The sequence below is a fragment of the Bufo gargarizans genome, unplaced genomic scaffold, assembly GCF_014858855.1.
Source record: "Bufo gargarizans isolate SCDJY-AF-19 unplaced genomic scaffold, ASM1485885v1 original_scaffold_2062_pilon, whole genome shotgun sequence".
Lineage (NCBI taxonomy): Eukaryota > Metazoa > Chordata > Amphibia > Anura > Bufonidae > Bufo > Bufo gargarizans.
The window spans coordinates 156,420-183,535 of record NW_025334626.1 but is presented as its reverse complement, the minus strand read 5'-3'; the positions used below and the strand labels follow the sequence as shown (position 1 = coordinate 183,535).

Below are 27,116 nucleotides of genomic sequence, written 5' to 3'. Positions count from 1 at the left end.
AAACTAGCAGAGTTGTATCCAGTCTAGATAATGCTCTGTGAGCTAAACAGCCCGGACTTCAGACTGATACATTGTAACAAACTAGCACAGTTGTATCCAGTCTAGGCAATGCTTTGTGAGCTAAACAGCCTGGACTCCAGACTGATACATTGTAACAAACTAGCAGAGACATCCGTGCAGCTGCTACTGCTGGGTTTAGCTCACAGAGCATTGTCTAGACTGGATACATTTGTGCCCACTTCTCAGCTGAGAGCAGGATACATTGTAGCAAACCAGCAGCAGCTTCACAGATCTCTCTGCTAGTTTGTTACAATGTATGAGCTCTTACACATTGATTACCTATATAATAGAACCGGAAAATCCCTTTAAGGTCCCAAATAGCTTACTTAAGGGGTTAATACATAAAGATTTTTGTGTTGCTCTTGTGTTCCCCTTTATTTACTGGGGTGCAGTATTAGCTGGCATGAAGGACTCTACAGCCCCCAGGGGTTGTGTAGCTTTCACTTTTCTGCTCTCCTCTGCTCCTGATACATTTGCTAATATTTGCTCTTTGGCCGCTGCCAGTTTGACTTCTGGAATTGACTTTGGATTCTGCGAGGTTGTGTGCACTGGTGAGCAGTGTGAGGGGTACTAACACACCGAGCGGGCACTGTCCGAACAAGGTGCAAACCACAGCAATCCTGACATTAACATACCAAAATTGTGCCTATTTAACTCGCTCCTATTTAGAGAACAGGACACCCAAAGTAAGGCCTCGGTCACACTTCCATTTTTCACTTACGTGTGCTGTCCGCATTTTCCATACCTATTGATTTTAGTGTGTTTGTTCACACATCAGTATTTTTTTTTACTGACTGTTGGACACAACACGGATGGCATCCGTTTTGTTTTCATAGTGCATACGTTTTTCACTGAAGACTGATTACACGGAATGTATTGGCTAACACTGACAGCATTATAATATGTAATGCTATGCAACCCCGTTAGTGCTAGAAGATCAGGACGGGAGCTGTCACATACTCACGTTGTGAGTCCGGAGTGTGGAACTCACTCATCTGTAAGGGGCCAATAGCTTTTTTCAGGCCATTAGACTAGACTGGATACAACTGTTACAATGTATCAGTTCGGCTGTTTAGCTCACAGAGCATTGTCTAGACTGGATACAACTCTGCTAGTTTGTTACACTGTATCAGTCTGGAGTCCGGGCTGTTTAGCTCACAGAGCATTGTCTAGACTGTATTACAACTATGCTAGTTTGTTACAATGTATCAGTCTGGAGTCCGGGCTGTTTAGCTCACAGAGCATTGTCTGGACTGGATACAACTGTACTAGTTTATTACAATGTATCAGTCTGGAGTCCGGGCTGTTTATCTCACAGAGCATTGTCTAGACTGGATACAACTGTGCTAGTTTGTTACAATGTTTCAGTCTGGAGTCCGCGTTGTTTAGCTCACAGAGCATTGTCTAGACTGGATACAACTCTGCTAGTTTGTTACAATGTTTCAGTCTGGAGTCCGGGTGTTTAGCTCACAGAGCATTGTCTACACTGGATACAACTCTGCTAGTTTGTTACAATGTATCAGTCTGGAGTCCGGGCTGTTTAGCTCACAGAGCATTGTCTAGACTGGATACAACTGTGCTAGTTTGTTACAATGTATCAGTCTGGAGTCCGGGCTGTTTGGCTCACAGAGCATTGTCTAGACTGGATACAACTCTGCTAGTTTGTTTCAATGTTTCAGTCTGGAGTCCGGGTTGTTTGGCTCACAGAGCATTGTCTAGGCTTGATACAACTGTGCTAGTTTGTTACAATGTATCATTCTGGAGTCCAGGCTGTTTAGCTCACAGAGCATTGTCTAGACTGGATACAACTGTGCTAGTTTGTTACAATGTATCAGTCTGGATTCCGGGATGTTTAGCTCACAGAGCATTGTCTAGACTGGATACAACTGTACTAGTTTGTTACAATGTATCAGTCTGGAGTCCAGGCTGTTTAGTTCACAGAGCATTGTCTAGGCTGGATACAACTGTGCTAGTTTGTTACAATGTATCAATCTGGAGTCCGGGCTGTTTAGCTCACAGAGCATTGTCTAGACTGTATTACAACTATGCTAGTTTGTTACAATGTATCAGTCTGGAGTCCGGGCTGTTTAGCTCACAGAGCATTGTCTGGACTGGATACAACTGTACTAGTTTGTTACAATGTATCAGTCTGGAGTCCGGGCTGTTTATCTCACAGAGCATTGTCTAGACTGGATACAACTGTGCTAGTTTGTTACAATGTTTCAGTCTGGAGTCCGCGTTGTTTAGCTCACAGAGCATTGTCTAGACTGGATACAACTCTGCTAGTTTGTTACAATGTTTCAGTCTGGAGTCCGGGTTGTTTAGCTCACAGAGCATTGTCTACACTGGATACAACTCTGCTAGTTTGTTACAATGTATCAGTCTGGAGTCCGGGCTGTTTAGCTCACAGAGCATTGTCTAGACTGGATACAACTGTGCTAGTTTGTTACAATGTATCAGTCTGGAGTCCGGGCTGTTTGGCTCACAGAGCATTGTCTAGACTGGATACAACTCTGCTAGTTTGTTTCAATGTTTCAGTCTGGAGTCCGGGTTGTTTGGCTCACAGAGCATTGTCTAGGCTTGATACAACTGTGCTAGTTTGTTACAATGTATCATTCTGGAGTCCAGGCTGTTTAGCTCACAGAGCATTGTCTAGACTGGATACAACTGTGCTAGTTTGTTACAATGTATCAGTCTGGATTCCGGGATGTTTAGCTCACAGAGCATTGTCTAGACTGGATACAACTGTACTAGTTTGTTACAATGTATCAGTCTGGAGTCCAGGCTGTTTAGTTCACAGAGCATTGTCTAGGCTGGATACAACTGTGCTAGTTTGTTACAATGTATCAATCTGGAGTCCGGGCTGTTTAGCTCACAGAGCATTGTCTAGACTGGATACAATTTTCTCCACTTCTCAGCTGAGAGCAGGACGAGCTGTGGATAGGATTACTGCCACTGAATGGAAACAAGAGTCTTCTCATTCACTAACAGTAAAAAGAGATCTTGAAAATGGTAAGAAAGTTATACATGTTGTCACTTTTTCTGCATACAGTGATATGTTTTATTTTTCTCTATTTTCCTACAATGTTATCGTTTTCCACCACCTCTCATATTCTACATCTCAGATTTCCTCCTTTTCTATTTTTTTTTCTAAAAATAAATCAGAACAATTAAAACCCCGGTGGATGCAGCTCTTCACAGCTTTCTTGTGTGAAAGAGGAAGATCGTCTTTTCATCCATGTGACACAAGTGCAGAATAATCAAATCTAAAGCTCTGCGGTGTTACAAGAAAACGGCTGCGACTGGTGGAATGAGTTGTGCGGCCACATCATAGCGGCATGTCCCCCATCCTGCTGGATTAGGGGGGCACCAGTAATTCTACACCCAAACAAGTACTAAATAGCAGAAAATCATATGTGGGAACTTAACTGTAAACCGATTCAAAGACACCAGACATATAGTACAAAAAGCATCTTTATTATGTTATCTCCAAATAGACAAATATCATTATAAAAAATAAATAAATAAAAGCAATGCAGGTGGGTGCTGTGAAGGTGATGTCCCCCACCCAGCTCTGAATATACGTATCCAATTCTAGAAAAAGCGAGGCGAAACGTACGTTGGGGGTTTTCAGCCCCTTCCAGCTCTGTATTGTTATGTCCTGTTTAGTTTTGTGCCTTTTCTTTGTTTTTTCCCCTATATACCGTGGTCTATTATTATACGATTATTATATCGTGTGGACTGTAGGTGTGATTATTTTCCACTATATATTGATATCTTTGCTTAGATTACTGCTTGTGGATGATCAGATTCAGACACCACCCAGTTTGCAATTTTTTGATATAGGCACCAACCAGGGATCCAGAGTATATACGTTATTTGTAATTGTACAGTATTCTAAAAAACGCGATTGGATACGTGTATTCAGAGCTGGGTGGGGGATATCACCTTCACAGCACCCACATGCATTGCTTTTATTGTTTTTTGGATAATGATATTTGTATGTCCATGTGGAGAAAACATAATAAGGGTCCATTCACACTTCCGTAAGTGTTTTGCGGATCTGCAAAATACGGACACCTGCAATTTGCGGACAGCACATCACAGACACTATAATAGAAAATGCCTTTTCTGGTCAAGAATAGGACATGTTCTATTTTTTTCAGGAACGGAATTGCGGATCCCGAAAAAACGGCTGCGGATGCTGAAAGTGCGGATCCGGATCCGTTCCAGCCCCATTGAAAGTGAATGGGTCCGCAAATTGCGGAATGAATGCGGACCCAAATTACGGACGTGTGAATGGACCCTAAAGATGGTTTTTGTACGATACGTGTGGTGTCTTTAAACGGGCGCCAGTAATTCTGCAACACAGTGCTAAAATAATAACCCCATACAGTGCTTAAAGAGGTTTTCCTACAGGACATTGCTGGTGGTCTGAACGCTGGGACCCCCATCGATCATGAAAACGGAGGTCCTGTCCCCCTGGAAGGAACGGTGCGTCGGACACGCGTGTGCAGTACAGCTCCATTCAAAGTCTGTAGGGCTGAAGTGTGCATGTGTGACCGCCGCTCCATTCAAATGCTCTGGATCGATCAAAGCGATCAGACACCTATCACCTATAGGAAAGCCCTCTTAAATAATGCCGCCATACAGCGCTCCTATACTCAACACAACACATACAAAATCCTTCTCTATATACGTGACATCTGATACGTCTTTTCTTACAGGGACTACTTCCCTATTATGAGGCTCGGCACCAGACGGCCGGACATTAGAGGTCAGGAGCCTCCCGGAGGCCAGCGTCTGTGATGGGAGCGCTGTCAATGAAGAGGACATGAAGCTTTTGCTGCAGCCGAGCTCGCCGTAACACATAATACATGCCTCGTACTCACCATGGTGCACTTGCTGGCGGTGGAGCGAGGTCCTGGGCTTAATGATTATCCCTTTGCATGGACTGGAAGCTTTGCAAGAACTTCCTCATTTCACCCGACTCGTTCTCATTCCCTCTTATCATCGCTCCATTATCTGCTTTTACTTTTTCAGACCGTATAAGAGATACAGTCACATGTAGTGACGCAAAGTCAAGTAATAGCAAGGAGAGGTCGCCATTGTCACCGAGCACCCTATGGGGCGAGTGGGGCCCGCAACGCTCCCCCTCGTATTTGCATATTTTATATACAGCCTCTTATATATTACTTCATATGGTCTTAACAAATGTTACTTCCTTCTACTTTTTGGCGACATGGAGAGGATACATTTTTATTCTATTTTCTGCACCGGTTTATAGTGCAGGGATTGGCTTTACAGCCGCCACGAAGACGCGTGTAATGCATTCCTTGGGAGGGTGTTGTGGGCATGCTCTGTGAGATGGGAGGGAGGGGGGAAGATGAAGTGTTACCTTTCATGGCAACCCCTGTCTTCTGGTGATAATAGGATGACTGCTCACCCCCACGGGTGCGCCTAGCCTTTCGGCTGCTTGAGGCGAAAACTGAAACGGTGCTCCAACCTCCCAATGCCAATTTCTTAACCTAACCCCTTCCCTCCAGTCTTAGTATTAAAGACATACTTGGAAAACATTACATAGAGAGCTACAAAGCATACAGGGTAATACAGCGCCACATACTGTGCCCCCCAATACTATACTGCAGAAAGAGATAATCCCCCTTCTTCTTCTGCCCCCGTCTTGCCCCTACCTGGTGCTGCCTGAGGCAACCGCCTCACCTCGCCTCATTGGTGGTGCACCCCTGCTCACCGCACTCCCAGGGTATACAGCACAAGCTGAAAAGTGATAGGAGGGAGTGCCTCACCTGTGGTGCGCCAGCGTGAAATAGGCCTCTGCCTACGTCTGGTTTTACAGTTCGACATGGCAAAGGCAATCACATTTTACTATACCTTATAGGCGCTTAAACCAAAGGACAAATATTGCCCTTGGTCCCCTGCCAGTGGCGCCATTTTCAACCGTGCTTGGTATCACAGCTCAGCTCTATTCACTTCTATGGGGCTGAGCTGCGCCTAGGCCACGTGGACGGATGAACGTGATGACTAGGAAAAGCTGAGAGAAGGCCGCTGCGCGACTGTGAGCGCTGGTGCCTTCTCGATCAGCTGATCGGCGAGGGTCCCAGGTTTGGAACACCCACCGATCAGATCCTGATGACCTATCCAGAGGAAAACCCCTTTAATGGGTTATACCCCTGCCACCCATCTCACATCGTATCTCCGATCCTGGCAGTTTGACCCCCTCAAATGCGTCAGCCCATAGCGAACATGACATCTGTGGGGTCAAACAGAGAGAGGGAGTTCCCTCTGTCCTCCGCTACAATCATGGGGTACCTATTACTTGGCATGGCAGCTATTACATCCTACTTCTGGCAGATACTGTATAATAAAAAGCCTGTCAGGAGCCATACACTGCAATGCAGGAGTATTAAAGTGTATAGTACAAGTGATCAAACGATCATAGGTTCAAGTCCCCTAAGTGGAATCAAGTCCCCTAGGTTCCCCCTAGGATCGTAGGTTCAAATCTCCTAAGTGGAATAAAAAAAATGTCAAAAAAGTTCCTAAAAATATACACAACCGTGAAATGTTAAAAATAAAAAAAGTTATTTTCCCCTTTCATATATTCAGTGTATAAAAAAAATAAACATAACTAGTATCGTGGCTTCCATAATGTCCTGATCTATTAAAATATCCCATGTTGAATGGCGTAAGAAAAAAACCTCTCCATTCCAGAATTGTCACCTCACCTCCCGCACAAATAAATTGAATAAAAAATGACCAAAAGGTCTCATGTATCCCAAAATGGTATCAATAAAAACTATACGAAGCCTTCACACTGCTCCATCGGTGGAAAAATATTTTTTTTTATTTTTTAAACAGCTTTTAATTTTTTTTAAAGTAGTAAAACATAAAAACCATATACATGTGGTATCGCCAGCATTGTACTGACACACCAAATCAAGTTAACATTAGTGTTGAGCGCGAATATTCGAATCGCGAATTTTTTTCGCGAATATCGGCACTTCGCTAATTCGCGAATATTTCGAATATAGTGCTATAAATTCGCTATTTCGAATATTCTTTTTTTTTTTTTTTTTTTAATTGTTATATTTTTTCCTTTCCCACTTCCCTAAAGTTGTTCTTACCTGTCCTTTGGATTCCTGGCTTCCTGGCTGCTCCAGTCAGTGCCCGTTGCCTCTTCTGCCGCCTTCCGTGCTCATGGAGCGTCCCCATCTCCATGGGAACGTCTCCATATACTAGAATGTACTGTCGGATTTGAGAATTACGTTGAAATCGCAATTGCGATTAATATAACACGAAATAATCGCATTTGCGATTTCAACGTAATTCTCAAATCCGACAGTACATTCTAGTATATGGAGACGTTCCCATGAGCATGGAATATAGCATTACTAAGTTAAAATCGCAAATGCGATTATTTCGTGTTATATTAATCGCATTTTTTTTTTTTTTTTTTTTTTTTTTTTACTATGGTTGGCTTCAATGGTAGAATTAGCGAATATGACGAATATATTCGTTATATTCCACAAAACGAATATACGAATGTATTCGTCATATTCCACAAAACGAAGATAACGAAGTATTCTGCATCTCAGTTATATCTACCTATTCATCAACTTCGCTAATTCTAGCAATCGTATAGGACAGTTTACTATAGAGACAGCTAAGTATAATGCGATTTTTACTTAGTAATGCTATATTCCAGGGATCAGCAACCTCCGGCACTCCAGCTGTTGTCAAACTACGACTCCCAGCATGCTCCATTCACTTCTTTGGGAGTCCTGAGAACAGCCATGGAGGTGTGCATGCTGGGAGTTGTAGTTGCACCACAGCTGGAGTGCCGAAGGTTGCTGATCCCTGCTATATGCCATGCTCATGGAGCGTCCCCATCACCATGGTAACGTCTCCATATACTAGAATGTACTGTCGGATTTGAGAATTACGTTGAAATCGCAAATGCGATTATTTCGTGTTATATTAATCGCATTTGCGATTTCAATAGGAGAGTAGCCTTTAAGTTTAAAAAAAATAAAAATAAAAATAAAAATAAAAAAAATCGCATATGCGATTTTTTAAATCGCATATTATTCGCGATAACTAGCATAATGACGAATATTCGATTTCGACGAATATAAAACGAATATTCTATCGAATATTCGCGAATTTCGTCGAAATCGAATATGGCACCTGCCGCTCATCACTTGAAAGATTAAATTCGTCTTGCGTTAAACAAGCCTTCAAACTGCCACGGCAATGGAACAATAAAAATAGTATGGCTTTTGAAAAGCGGAGAGGAAACAAATGAAAAATAAAATCTTTGGAGCATTAAACTAGGCCCGTCCTTAAGGGGAGTGTGTCACCAGAAAATTCACTGTTACACCAGGCACAATGCCTTGTAGATATATCTTACACTGTAACTGTGTATGCTGCCATCTAGTTGCCAAATGTATCACTGCCTTTGTAAAATAAATTGTATGGAGGCATAGGAGCTTTTGACCATGTGATTTAATTTACCTAGGCCCTTTTAAAGGGAACCTGTCACCTGGATTTTGGGTATAGAGCTGAGGACATGGGTTGCTAGATGGCCGGCTAGCACATCCGCAATATCCAGTCCCCATAGCTCTGTGTGCTTTTATTGTGTAAAAAAAACCGATTTGATACATATGCAAATGAACCTGAGATGAGTCCTGTCTCCTCCATGCTTCAGAGATGAGTCCAGCATTCTCTGACTCTGAGCCCAGCCAAGCCCACTGTGAAGGAGCCCAGCACCGCCCCGCATCCTACGAATCTCCTCCTTGCTCCGTGACATCACAAAGCTAGAGCTAGCGCATGCGCAGTTCATTCCCTGAGGCTGATGCCAGCACAGGGAAGGAACACTATGCTGACACTGCGCATGCGCTAGCTCGCGCATCACGAGATTACGGCGCTCTAGCTTTGCGACGTTGGGGAGCAAGGAGGAGATTCGGAGTATGCGGGGAGGTGCTGGGCTCCTTCACAGTGGGCGTGGCTGGGCTCCGGAAACGTTAGTAACAACTCCTTGGGCTTCTTACTTGCCTCATTTACATTTATATTAAGTCTTTTTTTTTTTTTACACAATAAAAGCACGGAGAGCTATGGGGACTGGATATTGCGGATGTGCTAGCGGCCATCTAGCAGCCCATGTCCTCTGCTCTATAACCAAAATCCAGGTGACAGGTTTGCTTTAAGTGTAGTGAGAGCACATGCCTGGGTGATGAGAGATAGCAATGCTCTGCAGATCTCTTATAAGTACAGTAGTTTGCAGACAAATTAAAGAGTGAGCTGGAAAGCTGCTGCTGGACACATAACCAGCATTATACCTGCATGTAACTAGCTAGATAGTGGAGGTGACTAGTACAAGCCATAAGGCTACAACAACTCAGGGCACAGATTTACTACAGAGCAGCTGAGCATCACAGAGGAGTTGAGGCTGGACCGGAGGGGTAGAAAGAAGTCGCTTAGTCCGTGCATCCTGGAAGCAGGCTATGCCTTTGTATAAGGCCTCATGCACACGACAGTATTTTTTTGCGGTCCGCAAAAAGGGGTTCCGTTGTTTCGTAATCCGTGTCCGTTTTTGCTTCCGTGTGTCTTCCTTTATTTTTGGAGGATCTACAGACATGAAGGAAAGTAAAAAAAATCTAAGTCGTTTGCCATGCAAATGATAGGAAAAAAACGGATGCGGACGCGGGTGACAATCTTGTGTGCCTCCGCGTTTTTTCACGGACCCATTGACTTGAATGGGTCCGCGAACCGTTGTCCGTGAAAAAAATAGGACAGGTCATATTTTTTTCACGGACTGGAAACACGGATCACGGACGAGGATTACAAACAGTGCATTAGCCGAGTTTTCCACGGAACCATTGAAAGTCAATGGGTCCGCAGAAAATCACGGAAAACGGAACAACGGACACGGGACACAACAACGGTCGTGTGCATGAGGCCTTAAAGGGATTGTGTTCTATGTGTCTCACATTGCCTAATTAACCTGTTGAATCATTGACAGACTTTAACCCTTAAGCTTTTTGCATGTTAAGCTTGTTGTGCGACGAGATTCCAGTAAAGTTCGCCTCATATAGTTTACCACTATGTCCGCCTGATTCCTTTTGAAATTCTAGAAAGGGGAGCCATGCATACTGTACCGCTCAGGACCAAAATATTCTGTCCGTAAAGTCTGGTCTCCTTGTATGCTTTGCTGATTTCCTTCTAAAGGCCACCCCTGCCCATGGGTTGTGTGTGAGATAGCGGCATAGTTCTATTCATGTCAATGTATCTGAGGTGCAGTACCACACACAACCAATTGACAGATGTGGCGCTGTTTCAGGAAGAGAGCTGACATGTTTTTCTAATTTAGGACAACACCATTAAGCTGCATGGCCATCGTATTGTCTACTGAGCTTGTGTTACATCTACCTCTGTTGGCTTCTTGGCCGTCCTTGGATCATTATCGTGAGGTCCTTGGGATTCTTCAAAGTCTGTCTGTTCACTACCACCCTAAAATTAATGCAGCACATTTTAGGCACCATATCATCTCTGTTTCTACTTTGCCTAATAATTTGTACCAGTTTGAGATTTTTTGTGAGCATTCCATAAAGGTTGACCCTCAAGATGTTGAACTATTTCTAAGAAAACCTTCAAAATTCAAGCGTCTTTTGAACAGCATAAACCTGTCTTCGGCTCAAGGAATGAGCAGCTTTGACTGGACCGGACCAGGCAACTTCTGATACCATCAACCAAGGCCACCATTGCTTGGCATCCAGAAAGAATATGAGACACACTGCCATTCTCCTGGCTGTTTCTACCCACCAAAGCAGGGAGGAAGTGTCCAAATTCCACGAAAGTCCCTGGACTCCTGGACATAAGATAGAGGAATTACCAAGAAGGAAGTTACTTTCTTACTGGAAGGAATTACAACTTTGTTCCTTTTTGGCTCAATGATGACATACTGAAAAGCACAGTTTAACCTTAGACCCATCTTTTTTTCTTAGATGCTCACCTATATTTTTAGTTCTCTCATCTTCTCTTTTTGCTGCTCTCCACGGAAAATGCTTTGCATATGGGAAAACCTTTGCATTGTAAAGTCAAACGTCACTTTACACCAGTATAACATATCATTAGAACATGACAGATTATCTACAACTGTTTATTAGGGTGTGTATTTTGCAATACGGATGATGTCCGAGTTGCATCCGTTTTTTGTGTGGACCCATTGTAACAATGCCCATTCTTGTCCACAAAACAGACAAGAATAGGACATGTTCTATCTTTTTCGCGGGACTACAGAATGGGCATATGAATGCGGACAACAGACGGTGTGCTGTCTGTTTTTTGGGGGACCCATAGAAATGAATCGGTCTGTGTGCGATCCACAAGAAATGCGGATCAGATGCAGACCAAAAATACGGTAGTTTGAATGGGGCCTAGAAACACTTTTTTTTACTATCCACTTTAAAAAAAAATAGAAGTTCTCACGATGATCACTAGAGAAGCCACGATAGGTTGACGCTTCCTAGATTCAGCAGCTCATGTTTCAGCTTCGCTGTGTAGACTGGGACAAAATAAGCAGAGTCATCTCACTATTATTCGAGGGAAGGGGAGTTAGGCTAGTTTCACACTAGCGGCAAGGAACTCCGGCAGGCTGTTCCTGCGGGTGAACAGCCTGTTGGACCCGTGCTGCCGTTAGTGCACGTGTGTGCCTGGACTACCGCTCCGGCCTCATTGCCTATAATGGAGGCGGGCCGGAGTTCCGGTGGCAACGCGGCAAACATGCAGAGAGGCCGGCATGTTTTCCGTGCTGCCGCCGGAACTCCTGCACGCACCCATTATAGTCAATGGGGCTAGAGCGGTAGTCCAGGGACACACGTGCACTAACGGCAGCACGGGTCCAACAGGCTGTTCACCCGCCGGAACAACCTGCCGGAGTTCCTTGTCGCTAGTGTGATACTAACCTTAATGACAGTTGTATTGTACTGCAGGAGGCCTAGATAAGACAAGATAGTGACACTATACACATAGATAAGGCTCTATATGCAGATCCCCTGTCACTCCCTTGTCCCAGGGGTCCTGGAGACAATGATGACGTTACTCTGTCCCATTCATTGCAGCTGCCATAAGGCATATACAATCTGCATTCTGTATAAAATACTCATCAGTAATTTCCAAATCACTAGCAGTAACAAACAGGAAGTTCTCACTTTTAGTTCAGTGCCATTTTCATAACGCCAGTTGTCGCTACATCTTTAGTCCGTAGTGCGATCCACGAACACCACTGCATAGCCTCTGAATTTGTAAGGAATGATCTAACTTAGAATTTTCCTGTTTGTGTGCAAATGTTGCATGAAGCGTACACCAGAATGTCTCGGAGTCTCCCAGAAATGGGGAGATTTCCCAAAAGATTGCTTTGCTTGGTGGTTCAGTAATGATAGCAGGGGCCGGTGTCTGGATATGTACTTGTACCTGTACAGCATCTTCTGTGCTGGTAGTAGGGGCGAAATCTGATCCCTGTTGCCATCACTAAACCACCATAGGCACCTCGTTTTACATTTTGTTGGGGGCATTTGAGGACGTTGTGACTGGCACTGCTATGTTATATTATCGGCAGGTTCCTAATCAGTGATGTAACTAAAACTAGAATTTTTTGATAGAGCCCCCCCTCCCTTTCAAGCAAATTCTTCACACCCCTCCCGTGCAGCCCCCCACTCCTGCAGCTTGTCAAGAACGCTCTTTCAGACCAGGCCCGGCGGCTGCTGCGGCTGTTTCCTACACGTATTTACTGTATGTACTGTGACTGTATATAATGTCATTGTATTGAGGGGGCCCTGACAATAAAATCTTTCAGCCCTCCTCTTGGATGGGCCCCTGTAGAAGCCGCTTCCCATGCTATGCCCCTGCTCCTAATATTACTCTATCACATTGTGAATTCCTGTTTTGTGAGTGAGAGCTGCTCTCCCGGTGCCATTAGCAGGACACAACCCTTCTGACCTTCAGTGATGCAAACAGTGCTTGTATTCTGCTCATCACCCCTAATGCACAAGCCACTTGTGTACCAAGAAAGCCAACAATAGGAGCTAGTGTGCCTGCATTCATACATTATCTACACCTCGGTTTGCTTGCAGTGTGCAGGATTATAGGGGTCATATATTTTTTTCATCTCAATGTATCAGAATGGGGTTCTGTAGAGAGACCTACTGATGAGCTGTAGAATGAATATTGAAAAACATTTAAAGGCCATTGTAAGCCCTATCCCAATCTGCACAGGAACATCCACAATGGGGTCACTTATGCATAAGTCCTGTCCCATTTTTTTATCCATTTCATGGTGCAATCGTGTGAAGACAATATCAAGATAATGCTCTGTGAGCTCTGCACACCAGCAGCAGTTGCACAAATCTCTCTGCTAGTTTGTTACAATGTATCAGTCTGGAGTCCAGGCTCTTTAGCTCACAGAGCATTGTCTAGACTGGATACAACTCTGCTAGTTTGTTACAATGTATCAGTCTGGAGTCCGGGCTGTTTAGCTCACAGAGCATTGTCTACACTGGATACAACTGTGCTAGTTTGTTACAATGTATCAGTCTGCAGTCCGGGCTGTTTAGCTCACAGAGCATTGTCTAGACTGGATACAACTGTGCTAGTTTGTTACAATGTATCAGTCGGGAGTTCGGGCTGTTTAGCTCACAGAGTATTGTCTAGACTGGATACAACTGTATCCACTTCTAAACTGAGAGCAGGACTAGCTATGAACAGGTTCTCCTCACTTGTCCTCTGGTGCTTCAGCTGCTCATCTATTTCTGATCTTCTGCCCACTTTCTCAATTTGCTGTTGTCTTCCTATACTGCACTACATTTATTGTGCTTCCAATGACCCAACTACAACTCGCCAGAAGAAAACCTGGGCCCAACAGAGTACTACCCAAACAAGAGTTGTACAGTCCACCTAGTTTCTTCCTTTGAGCATCACAAGGACCAAGAGTGTTACACTCAGTAAACCTTTTGACAAGATGTATTGCCCTTATTGTTATGATGCAAAGCCATCAACTCACTACTTTATTGCACTTTGAAGGGTTAATTTGCACTGTCATTTATGCTACTGTGTGCCCTTATACTGTTTCATATTGTGGAACTGCATTTTATATGTTTATTGTAATATATCCTGTTCATTTGCACTGTTATTACACTATATTTGCACTGCACTGAGGAAAGGGTTAATGCACAGCCAGCTAATACTGAGAGCCTTTATCACTTTCTACCTATGCGAAGATTTGCAGGGAATAGAACAGACACACTGACCTTCTGACTGTCTGGTTTAGCTTTGTTGTTTAGGTTTGAATACTTGTTTATGTCTGCAAGAGCTATTTATTCATTCCCCTAGACTTGCATGGAAGCTCTATACAAGTATATAATAGACATAAATTGTAAGATTGTTTCTTTTAGGCTGTGCTTCTCCACTCCAGCCCTCCCACTGGAAGGTTCTAGTCCAGCTAGAAACTGTATATACGAAGAACAATTTGACCCCTTTGTTTTTTGCAGATAGGGACTATTGCTTGGTAGAAGAGACTCTGGCAGACTGCATTGAGTGACCAGAAGAACATGCTAAGATGGGAATGGTAAGCCACATACCCCGGGTTACCAGCCCCTTGAACAGTGTTCCAGCCAGATGACTGTGCCACAGACCCTGGGCCACCAGCCTTTGGTGGGTCGGCACTCGTAGTCGCTGAAGGTGGTGCCCAGTGGTCAATGGTATTCATAGTCAGCTAACTAAAGTGCAAAACAATACAAGCAGTACAACAAACTGGCTTCTCCAGTCTCCTCCCGGGCAGAAGAAAGTTTCATACAGAAGAAAGTCAGATATAGTAAACCACGGAACGCAGTTGTATTGCAAAATAGTGAAGATTCTTTATTCCATGCAAAATTAATAAGAAGCCATTGCAGTCTAACCTAGACCTTGTTCACGGCTGTAATCTTGGCAGCAGAATAGTTGTATCCTCCCTACAACTATTCTCCTGCCAAGATTATGGCCATAAACAAGGTCTAGGTTAGACCAAAACGTTGGCCAATGGCTTCTTATCAATTTTGGATGGAATAAAGAATCTTCACTATTTTGCAATACAACTGAGTGCCGTGGTTTACTATATCTGACTTTCTTCTGTATGAAACTTTCTTCTGCCCGGGAGGAGACTGGAGAAGCCAGTTTGTTGTACTGCTTGTATTGTTTTGCACTTTAGTACCTCCAGTAAAGAAGCACACTGGTTACTGCAGACCCTGACTCTCTGGATTTTTTCATTGGGGTGCACCACGCCTTACCATCACCTCTAGAGAGCAGCAACATGTGGTGACACCTCAAGGGTGTCTGGGGGATCCAGTGAAGAGTTGGGGCCACCCTACACCTGGCCACTGCAGAGAGAACTCCCCAAAACTTGAAACTGTATTTCAGTTCACTGAGAAACAGGATGAATGAATACAAGAGACACTGATTAATTAAAATGTAGAATTCAATAATGTAAACCAGTTACATAATAAGAGAAACAGACCAAAACAGGATGTATAGATGGGCGATTATGTAAGGCTCAAAATGTTCTTGGTGGACCCAACACACTTGTAGTAAGATCCATCCAGGTTCCTCTAACGTTTCCATGTTTTGACAGCAGGAATAGTCCCACATGCTGTCCTAATCTTATCAGCAAAAGTGACAGAACTGCGGACAGAGGCTCCGAACAAACGTTTGAGCCCAGATGTGAACATGGCCTTAATTCTATGGAAGTATAGTAAGAAATGGGGCTATACTGGAAAGTGTATAGAGCATTAGGAGGTCAAGAAAAACAAAGATAGTTTTTGAAGTGGAAACTCATAAAAGCTGAGCCTACATAGTTTTATTTCAGCATGGAACTGTTCTTCTACTGCTCCCCTCACATTGTCTTCCACCTGGTTGTGGTGTTGGGTGGTTGCACGTTCGGGTTCTTGTCTCTTCCTCGTTTATGCAGGAAGGTGACGGCTTCCAGCAACCCCATTTTCCATCAAGAGGCTTTGAAGGCTCTATAAGTAGACACAAGCAGGTCATGAACTATAGGAAAACATTAGTATGGGAGGTGATTAATATAACCTCCGATGTAAAGGACAATTCTACAAACGAGTCTCATGTTTCTGGACCATTCCACCTTACTGTATGTCAATACATGGAAATGGTTCATTGATGATGTGTGGGCCATACCATTTCCATGGTATATATATGGACCTTTAAGTGACTCCCATTTTACACTGGGAAACCACAATCCCCAGATCCTCCTCCTTTCCTTTCACAGAATTCATGACCCTGATGTCAGAGCCATTTCGCTAGGGACCTTATGAGTGAAATAAGGGGAGCACTTTGCAGGGAGGCACAGAAGAGTTCTCTGTGCATGCCCACCCTGTGATGAAGACAGGGAAGTCCTGCACACAGACGCACAACAAGCAGAAGAGGGAGGGAAGCAGAGCCTCAGGAGGGTATCATTAGGATCATCAGAATGCAGCAGCTCTGTTTCCCTCTCTCACAGCAAGGACATCCTAGCATATTCTCCAATCAAGATGTGAATGACTTTACTTTTCTCCCTCCTGATATCTCTGAAGCTGCAGGAAGCCCCTCAGTGCTGGTTATCTCCTCCTTTACTACAACATCATGCAGTTAAGAGACATTCCTATTCTATGAGGTTTTCTTTGAAAACATTCCTCACTGGGTTAAGACTTGACAATAGGCCACACATTCCATTGGAATGGAGGAAGTAATATCACTTTACTATAATTTGCATAGTCTTTGTGTGGTTGTTGTGTAGTACATTGCGGAATTGGCTGCACGATCTTACAAGCCCACGTGAACAGATGGGGTCAAGGTCCTGACACAATACAGAAGCCAACCACCAGGGGGCCTATGAGCTGCAACACAGACCAAAGGTTAATCACTTGTCCATGAGATCTGTCCCAAATTTCCCTTCCTTGTTGATATGACTCATGTGCAATAGACAAAGCACAGTATACAATGCACTTGGCAGATAATATAGACTAGAACAACTGGTGGGTCTAATGTCTCCCAGTACGACACTGCAAGAAATTAAAAGTGTGACATACGGCTTACAGAATAAACCTGGAAACTGCTATATGGCATATTGCATATATAGGTGATGTTTAAAGGGATGTCTATAAGTGAAGGATGTAAGCCAACGGGGGACAAACTTGACCCCATTGCTTACAGTCTTATAAAAATCTTATAGAGCACAAAAAGGCATAAATTTCCTCCTCATATCTTTCATTTTTGTCTAACTGGAGGGTTTGGCTTTGTGTAGTTGATATATTGCTGACAGAGAAAGCGATGGAGGGCTCCTGATGCAGCCAGTTGCCTTACAGCCAAGTCTGATCTAAGATTTGTAAGGACAGTTGAGGACAAAGCAAAACTTGTTTCTGAATTCTTTCCCGGGTCTTTTTTTTTTTTTTTTATCTAAAGAGCACCTGTCAGTATGATCAACCCTATTAAGTCAGACATACAATTTGATAGGGTTGACGCTGCTGAATTAAACAATGCCTGTCTTGTGAAAATCAGCTGTGGCGTTCCCAAGACAAAGTACTTGTATTCTTTATGAAAATGCGGGCCTCAGCGCTCTGAGGGGGCGGGGTCTAGCTCCTCAGGATACCTCAGCTCCTCAGCTCTCTAGCTCAGGCCACACCCCCTCAGTGCACAAAGCTTTCATTTTCATAAAAGATAAAAGTCTTCTTTCTTGAGAACGCCACAGCCGATGTTCACAAGACAGGTATCATTTTAATCAGCAGGATTAACCCTAACAGGTCATATGTCTGGTTTATTAGGGTTCATCTTGCTGAAAGGTGATCTTTAAAGACCAAATTGCCATAATTAATATAAAGCTCCATCATCATCCACTGCCAAACCCACAACCAAAAAGTTCTGCAATTAACTGATAGTGGAACTTCTGAAGCAAAAGAGGTGACTTACTACTATGGAGCTCGTGCTTCAGCTTCTCGCAGGCGCTGCCTGTGTACTCCAGCGGGCACTTGCACACACATTCTCCGTCCAGCAGCACCAACGTGCCACCGTTCTGACAGGGCTGACATTTACACACATTATATTCATCTATGTAATCTTCAATGGCTCGCTCAAGGTTCCTTTTCTTTATATAGGAGTCTCTCAGGTCAATGGGAACCAGGGTGTAAATGGGAGAAAGCTGCAGGGATAAAACAGAAAGAAATGAGATAAAACATGGAATCAGATGCTTAAAGGGGCTCTGCAAGGATGAGGAGGGGGTAAAGGGAAGCAAATGGCCAGACCTTGCAAATCTTTTTTAGATAAATAGATAGAGCGATAGATAGAGAGATAAATAGATGTGAGATATTTAGATATGAGGTAGACAAACATTTCAGCCAGCAGCTCCACCACTCGCCCTTTGTCTATGGACCGGGGCATCTACCAAGATATACTGTATCTATATCTATTATCCATCTATCTCTCATATCTATATCTATCTATCTATTGTCTGTTATCCATCTAATATACATCGTATTTTTTGCTTTATAAGACGCACCTGGGAAAATAAGAAAAATAATTTTTCATCAGACCTCAGAACAGATTCTCAGATCAGACATCAGGACCTCACATCAGACCCCTATATAACGACCTCACATCAGACCCCCATATAACGACCTCACATCAGACCCTCATATAACGACCTCACATCAGACCCCCATATAACGACCTCACATCAGACCCCCATATCACAACCTCACATCAGACCCCCATATCACGACCTCACATCAGACCCCCATATCACGACCTCACATCAGACCCCATATCACGACCTCACATCAGACCCCCATATCACAACCTCACATCAGACCCTCATATAACGACCTCACATCAGACCCTCATATAACAACCTCACATCAGACCCCCATATCACAACCTCACATCAGACCCCCATATCAGGACCTCATATCAGACCCTCATATAACGACCTCACATCAGACCCCCATATCACGACCTCACATCAGACCCCCATATCACGACCTCACATCAGACCCCCATATCACGACCTCACATCAGACCCCCATATCACCACCTCACATCAGACCCCCATATCACGACCTCACATCAGACCCACATATCACGACCTCACATCAGACCCCCATATCACGACCTCACATCAGACCCCCATATCACGACCTCACATTAGACTCCCATATCAACATAAGACCCCTATATCAGTACCTCACATAAGACCCCTATATCAGGACCTCACATCAGACCCCCATATCAGGACCTCACATCAGACCCCCATATAACGACCTCACATCAGACCCCCATATCAGGACCTCACATTAGACCCCCATATCAACATCAGACCCCCATATCAGGACCTCATATCAGACCCCCATATCAGGACCTCACATCAGACCCCCATATCAGGACCTCACATCAGACCCCCATATCAGGACCTCACATCAGACCCCCATATCAGGACCTCAAATCAGACCCCCATATCAGGATCTCACATCAGACCCTCATTTCTGGACATTACATCAGACCCCCATATTAGGACCTCACATCAGACCCTAATTTCTGGACATTACATCAGAGCCCCATATCAGGACCTCACATCTGACCCCCATATAAGGACATTACATCAGACCCTCATCAAACCTTAAAAATAAATAACTTCACTTACCCCTTCTGCTCCGCCGCTCCTCTCCAGGTCTGGTGGTCTCTGCTGCAGTGACGCTCCCCTGTCTTCTCCGTCCCATTGTACTGTCACCTGACTGCGTGCAGCCTCAGATCATAGTGCACGCAGTACATCCTGATTGATGCTGTACGTGGTCAGGACAATACAGCGTGGCGCCCGGAGAAGACCAGAGAGGGTGAGTGTAGTGTCCCACTAGGCAGATGTGGGCACTACACAAGGGTTAATATGGCCATTGTATTTTTTATGATGTTTTATGTGATTTTCCCTGTGTAATTCCTGTATCAGGCCTGTTAGGGGTAGTTCCTCCTCCTAGACAGTAGAGGGAGCTAGGGAACCCCTAGTATATAGTTAGGCCCAGACAGGAAAGGGGAGGGCAGTGTTGTCCAGGAGGCTAGTGAGTGCAGTCTAGCCTGCCTGAGATTCCTGAGCAAGAGTAGCTCAGAAGTTTATTACCAGGGAAAGAGTTACCTCCTGAGAAACCTGCAGTTCCCACAAAGCAAAGTGCAGAGCAGAGCAGAAGTGTTTCCAGCTGAACCAGAGAGCTGAAGGGCAGAAGGATCTACTTAATGCAAGGATATATACCTGAGGAATAGGGCATACGGGCCTTGGGATCAAGACAGACAGGATTCTGAGGAAAAGTGCAGCCTGGTCTGTAAGTGTTTTAACCCTCTGAGTATCTTGCAAGAACATTGTGCCTGCCATTTATAAAGCCTGCTTATAATTGCTACTGCCTTATGAAACTTTGCCAAAAGACTGTAAATAGTTGACTGTTTCCAGTAAAAGGAAGTTTTGGTTCACCACAACATCGTCTTCCTCAGTTATTCCTGTCATAAATCGGTGTGCCACCGTTGCCGGCACTGGCGTCACAATACTTAAAGGGATCTTGCCACGGGGACATTAAACCTGCAACACCCAGGGCACCTCACCTACCACCGGCCTGGTCTCTATACACAGAGAGTGCCCCAGAGGACCCTTGTGCCAGCCTCTCCATCACTGCTGTATGCCTGCCCAGGGTCTTCTATGAACTGTGAGTAACCCTTGTTCTGCCTAATAACCGTGACCTACCACTCACCTAACCCTGCGGGGCTGCGTACTGCATGAGTACTGGCTACGCTCACAGCGCTTCACTTCCCCGCTCCTGGCACCTACTGCATACCAAAATGGAAGCACTCACTAGTATTCGCTTTATAAGATGCACAACCATTTCCCCCCACTTTTGGGGGGGAAAAGTGCGTCCTATAAAGCGAAAAATACGGTAGAAAGATAAAAGATAGATAATAGATAGTGCAGACCTTTCAGCCCGCGGCTCCACCGCACTGCCTGTGCCTACGGACGGGTCTTTACCTTTCTCTTGATTATGACCGGAGCATCTACTAAGGAAGATGCCCATTTCACAAAGTGTTCAACATCAATTTCTGTGCTCCTCCGGGAAAGCTTCTCTTCTAGAAGTGTCGCAAAATCTATGGTTCCTCCCTCCACAAACGAGACAACGTTTTCGATCACAGGAGAACTTTGTGTGTTCCCTATAATACAAAATTAGATAAAGTGTAACATACTGCAAGATGAAGACCACTCCTGTAAGGTAAGGTTTACGGCCAACATTCCTCCCCTTAGGGCTCATGCACAGACCGTTGTGTGCTTTCCGGTCTGCAAATTGCCGATCCGCAAAACACAGATACTGGCTGTGGAACAGAACGTCCGGCCCCTAATAGTAAAATCTATCCATGTCTGTAGTGCAGACAAGAATAGGACGTTCTATTTTTTTGCGGACATGGAATGCACACGGGGTCATTTCTGCTGTTTTTGCGGCCCATTGAAGTGAATGGTTCACAAGCAAAAAAATGGTACGGACGCAGAAAAATAAATATGTTCATGGACTAAGCCCATAATTATGTTAAGGACCGCAGAAGGTTTCCAGTTTTGCTTTTCGACCTTCTGCCAGCAATTTTTATTTTTATTTTGTAACCACTCATTAAAAAATACCTGCAACAAAACTGCCTGTGTGAATACCGCTGTCTGTTATATTATGCGTCGGATTGTGAATGATAAGCGCCAGGAACGTGTATCACACTCAGGAGGAACTCACCTTGTACATTGGAAAGGATCTTTTCACAATCTGTTGCTTTCGCGTTAGCGGAAACATCAATCCCCTGAGCTGCCACAGATATGCCGGCATTGTATCCAAGACACTGCGTTACGGTGCTGGTGGTAACATCTGCAATGGCGGGTACATACAGGTCAGTTAATACATCACATTTTTATGGCTGGTTTTCATTTTGTGTGACGCAACTATGGCGGCCGCCAGGTAAGTCTTTTCTAAAGCAAACTGCAATAGTTTCAGGATTTAAAATATATGAAGGAATATGAACAACTAGTTTGCATAAATTCTTGATGCAAGCTCCAATAAAAACTGTGTTCCCATGGAAACAGACAACAGTAAAACCTTGTGTAGTCTGACCTGCAGTCATACTTCCTTTTCATTTGCCTTCTGCTTTTTGCTATCCTTAAGACACCTGCACACGCGCAGTAAGGTATCTGGCAGAGGAACCGCCTGCCGTTGTTTACCATATCCAGCAAAGTCGGATGGAGCCTTGCACCACTGGTCCTCATTGATTATATATTGGAATCTGGAGGGGAAACGGACGGACAAAAATTGGTACTCCTACCAGAAACCGGCGCAAAGCCGTTTAGGGCCTTGCACCATAGGACCCCATTGACTATATTAATGTGGAGCAAAGCATTCTAAGCGGAATTCGGTCTGTAGTTTAGGTAAACTTTGATTCGCAACGAATCCGAATTTCCTCGCGCTTCATGGTAACAAATCAATTTTTCCTAAAACGTCGAACAAAGTGAAGATAAGAAGCCTGGTAACGCAAGATCATCCATAATGGCGTGCAGCCAGCCAATCCACAGATAGCCATCCCCTGTGATCTCACAGCCCTATAAAACCCTCCTCCCGTGCGGTCTCCGCCATTGTCCTATGAGCATAGGGAGGAACATAGCAAGTGCTCATGCGCTAAAGACAGTGTTGCTGAAAATGATTAATAGAAGGATATTGAAGAGGGAGAGTGCAGGGAGGGTGATGAGACTGCAGGGAGAGTGCAAGGCAAAGAGCAGGGAGACTACAGGGAGAGCGCAGGGAGAGTGCAGGGAGAGTGCAGGGAGAGTGCAGGGAGAGCGCAGGGAGAGCGCAGGGAGAGCGCAGGGAGACTTATTCTATGTCAGTATTATTATTTTTTTCTACATCAGCCATAAATGTAATTCAATACCAATAAGATGAAAGCCTTTATTATTCCACTGCCAGCGTGCCGAACAATACCATCCAGTCTGCACCCCTTAGGGGGGGACAGGTCTTAATGATGACCATCCTCATCTTTTGCTGACTTTACTTCTTACAAATCATTTTTCATAGTCTCCATGTCCTAGAAAAGTCAGCAAGATGCAGAGAAAAGGAGCTGTATGTTCCTGATGACATATTCTCATCAATATTAGATGATGTGGAAAAGGAGGAAAAGCAAATGGCAAAAGAAGGGCTTCCACCTGTAGGGCAAGAGACTGCTAGGGTTGGAGGAGTGGGTATGCCATAGCTGATTAATATTCTGTGTTTACTGTCAAATAACCTGCAGGAGATTGCAGGCAAGAACAGCAATAATCTGTATATTGTGCCCCCACCTAACCAGCCAAACCCCAGACCAGCATCAACCCCTTGTTTAATGAAGGACTATACAGTGCGGTCTTCACCGCAGCATGGCTGCTCTGTGTGGCCATACCCTAAGCCAGAGTGACCTCGATATACCTGACTTATAGCGATTTGGAACAAATTAATTAGTAACCAATGAAATTTCCAGGCTAACTTCGGCAAAGTTGCCGAATCGAATTTTTCTAAACTTTGCTCATCTCTAGACTACATAATAGGATTCCGAGAGGATTTGGATAGTTTCCGGCATGAGTGGCATCTTTCAGCTGGACAAAAACTGGTGCTCATGCCAGAAACTGTATGGATACTATTATAGTCAATGGGCTTCAAAGGTGAATGCAGCAGTATCTGGCTAGCACCAGTGATGAGCAGCAGGGGCAATATTCGAATTTGCGATATTTCACAATTATTTGGGCGAATATTCGTCATATATTCGCAAATTTGAAAATTTGTGATCTCCACTCATTATTTTCTTGATTGCGAAAATCGGCAAATTTGCAATGCGAAAATTTGCTATCAACACTACTCCTAAAGTCAAAGATATTGCAGCCATCTCATTGGCCCACAAGCAAGAAGCAGTGAGGGATCATGGGTACTGATGAAAAAAAATCTAGAATATTCACGATTACGATATTCTAGATATTCGCAAATTCTCGAAGTGCCAATATTCGCGATAAAAATTCTCGATTAGAATATTCGGGATCAACACTAGCTAGGACAGATCCGATGAACTCTGGCAGGCTGTTCCTCTGCTAGTACAGCCTGCTGGATACCTTAGTGCAGGTGTCGTGTTCATACTTTCATACTTTAGCTGATAAATGGAAGGAAGTGATAAAATGATCAGACTACACAGGCTTTATTTGTAGTCTGTTACCGTGGAGACCCATACTGTAGGACTATATAGGAGCTGTAGATACCAAAACAGTAGGAGATTTTTAGTCAAGTCTTAACGCAAATTTGCTTAGTTTTTCATTTTTGATGCATTGAGATATAAGGATCACCAAACAATGCTAGGAGCTATAGATTTGTAGCAGCTGCAAAGTCACAGGTTAGGGAACATGGCATTATTATATACCATACCTTTGGTTTTCATGGCTATGGAATCCAACACGTAAACAAGTTCATATTTCCCTCCAATGACTCCGGACACTGCATAATGAGTTCCATACATCTCTAGTAAGGCAAAATATTCTGCCTTTTGGTAGGAGGACGGGAGATTGTTCAAGTCTTCAATGAAAGTTGGCGATACCATGCTGCTTCTTGCCCTCATTTGGAAAGTTGCCAACTGGACAGACCCTGAAACCCTTAAAAATTGTTTGTTCTATGAAAGAAGTAGAAAAAAAATTATAATTTCCTTGCCTCTAGGAAGTGCACAATCCCCACCATGAAGGTTCCTTCAATATCCCCCCCTCCCATTATTGGATTTCTTTTATATTGTAACCTACTACACCCTTCACTAACTTTGATTCTAGATGAAAATTAGTCTTAAAGAACTTACCCCATAAGGCCTCCTGCACACGTGTGCTGCCCGTTGCCGTATTGTGGACCACATTTGTGGATTCGCAAAACACGGGCGCCGTTCCGTGGGCATTCCGCATCATAGATTCTGACTCATTCACTTAAATGGGTCCGCAAATCCGGAGATGCGGAATGGTGCAGAACGGAAGCACAGAATGGAACCCTACGGAAGCACTACAGAATGCTTCCGTGGAGTTTTGTCCCATACTTCCGTTCCGCAAAAGATAGAACATATTCTATCTTTTTGCGGAACAGGCAGATTGCGGACCCATTGAAGTGAATGGGTCCGCGAACCACTGCGGCTGCCCCACGGTCGGTGTTCGTGCATTGCGGCCCGCAATTTGTGGGCCGCAGCACGGCCACGGGGCGCACACATTCTTGTGCAGGAGGCCTAAGTCAGTATAATCATTTTAGAAGGAAGTTCCCCTCTTGAGAATCCCCTACTTCATTCAGAGCATCTGAATTGCCACCATGTAATGTCACATTTAAAATAACCTTTTAGCAAAAGGTCTGAGGGTCTCAGATGAGAATTATTTTCAAAGATGAACGGTGAAACTCTTGATAATTAAACCAAAAACCTTGCCTCTGATATCATCTCATGATACCATGGACAGCTCCATATTTTAATCCAAATGCGAAAATCTCTGGATGGGTGGCATGCTATGAATTGAGATCCAATCAAACTTTTTATTTCAATGTCCTCAAAAATTGGATTTTTACTCTTCTTTTTGGTTGTTTAGAGGATCTAAGTTAGAAATGTAAAAAGGTCTTCTAAAATCTACCTTTCAAGTCCTTATTATGGTAAACATGTAGGTGATAACATTAGAACTTGGGCCTTAGAGTTATCTACCACCCAACCTTTCTTAGGCTACTTTCACATATACAATAAAGGTATCTAACTGGCTGCCGGAGTTTACCGTATATAGAGCATAACCGGACAGGGCCGTGCACAGCTGGACCCCTTTAACTATACTGGGATCTGGTGGGCATTCGACCACTTTCATGCATGCACCAGTTTTTGTCAATGGGCTCTGACGTTCGTCTACTGGAACAGTCTGACGGATACCTTTACTGTAGATGTGAAACAATGTTCATTGGAACATATCTCTCCTGGATTTGCTCTTTAAACTTCACCTTTCAAAAGTAGTATACAAATGAGGATTCAGGACACAATTGGTCATGAATAGGCCATATCATATGTCGAGCGCCTAAAGGCCATGGGAAGGTGTTTCTTTACATCCGCAGTTGGTTAGATATCTCAGACTCTTTGATTGGTGGTGAACATTGTCTCCCTTTATACTTATAGAAATGGGTGGCTTATTTCTTATAGCCCTTGGAGGTCCATCAACTCAACAACTATCCCTCCTTCTTACACAATCCTCCTAGTTTTAGGTACAATATACATCCATGGTTAAATAACACAAGCTTGGCCCAATGTGTAAGGTGATGCCACAGGTCTTGAGAGCAGTTACCACCTCCTGCTACATTACCTAGGATGCCCCCAGTAGAAGACATGTTCTAGGGAAATTCAGAGCTACGAGAAATGTGGAGTCATTCTCAGTAAAAAAACAAAAAACCCAGTGCAACAAAAAATATTTCCATTAGTTAGTTTGTTTTACTATTACCGTTTTCTTGGAGTATTCTTTGATTGTTTGAATGCTTTCATTTTTGGATGTTTTCAGTCCTACATTCCCAGTAATTGTGGTGTCATTGTGCTCGGTAGGTGTCACTTTAATAGACAATGAGATGTCGAACTCCTTGGTTTGTTCCTGTATGACCTGAGTCAATAGCTCGACAGCATCTTCGTAGGTTTCCGTTGTAAAAGATTTATCAGCTTTGGTCTAGAAATGGAAAAAAGAAATAGTAATAAAACAAAATGTTACTTTTAATTAAAGTTGTTCTTGTGTCCCAATTTATAGACCCAAGGTCATTCTCACGCTGTAGTGAGAATGGTCTTCTGTTAAACCAGACCCTTCGAATAACCAAGCCAAATACAGTTTGCCATTCCTGAATGGTAGCGGTGAATCCCATTCACTTGATACTAAACCAATCAGCTAATGGGAATCAAGGAATCGAAGGAGCTATTTTAAGCAC

At 43.9% G+C, this 27,116-nt stretch overlaps 2 protein-coding genes across 2 annotated transcripts in view; both read right to left on the bottom strand.

Annotated features, from left to right (window-relative positions):
- The window catches only part of FYB1 (FYN binding protein 1), a 72,560-nt gene extending 67,372 nt beyond the window's left edge, over positions 1-5,188 (bottom strand). Inside the window, exon 1 of the mRNA XM_044274793.1 lies at positions 4,953-5,188. Coding sequence (XP_044130728.1) covers positions 4,953-4,955 — 3 coding nt within the window. The 5' untranslated portion in view covers positions 4,956-5,188. The remainder of the gene's footprint in view (positions 1-4,952) is intronic.
- Positions 5,189-15,650: 10,462 nt separating this feature from the next.
- LOC122923923 (complement component C9-like) overlaps positions 15,651-27,116 on the bottom strand; it is a 32,624-nt gene continuing 21,158 nt past the window's right edge. The window contains exons 7-12 of the mRNA XM_044274795.1: positions 26,648-26,863; positions 24,585-24,825; positions 21,894-22,022; positions 21,152-21,330; positions 18,067-18,295; positions 15,651-16,124 (exon numbers count right to left, since the gene is read on the bottom strand). Of these exons, the coding sequence (XP_044130730.1) occupies positions 15,967-16,124; positions 18,067-18,295; positions 21,152-21,330; positions 21,894-22,022; positions 24,585-24,825; positions 26,648-26,863 (1,152 nt within the window). The 3' untranslated portion in view covers positions 15,651-15,966. The remainder of the gene's footprint in view (positions 16,125-18,066; positions 18,296-21,151; positions 21,331-21,893; positions 22,023-24,584; positions 24,826-26,647; positions 26,864-27,116) is intronic.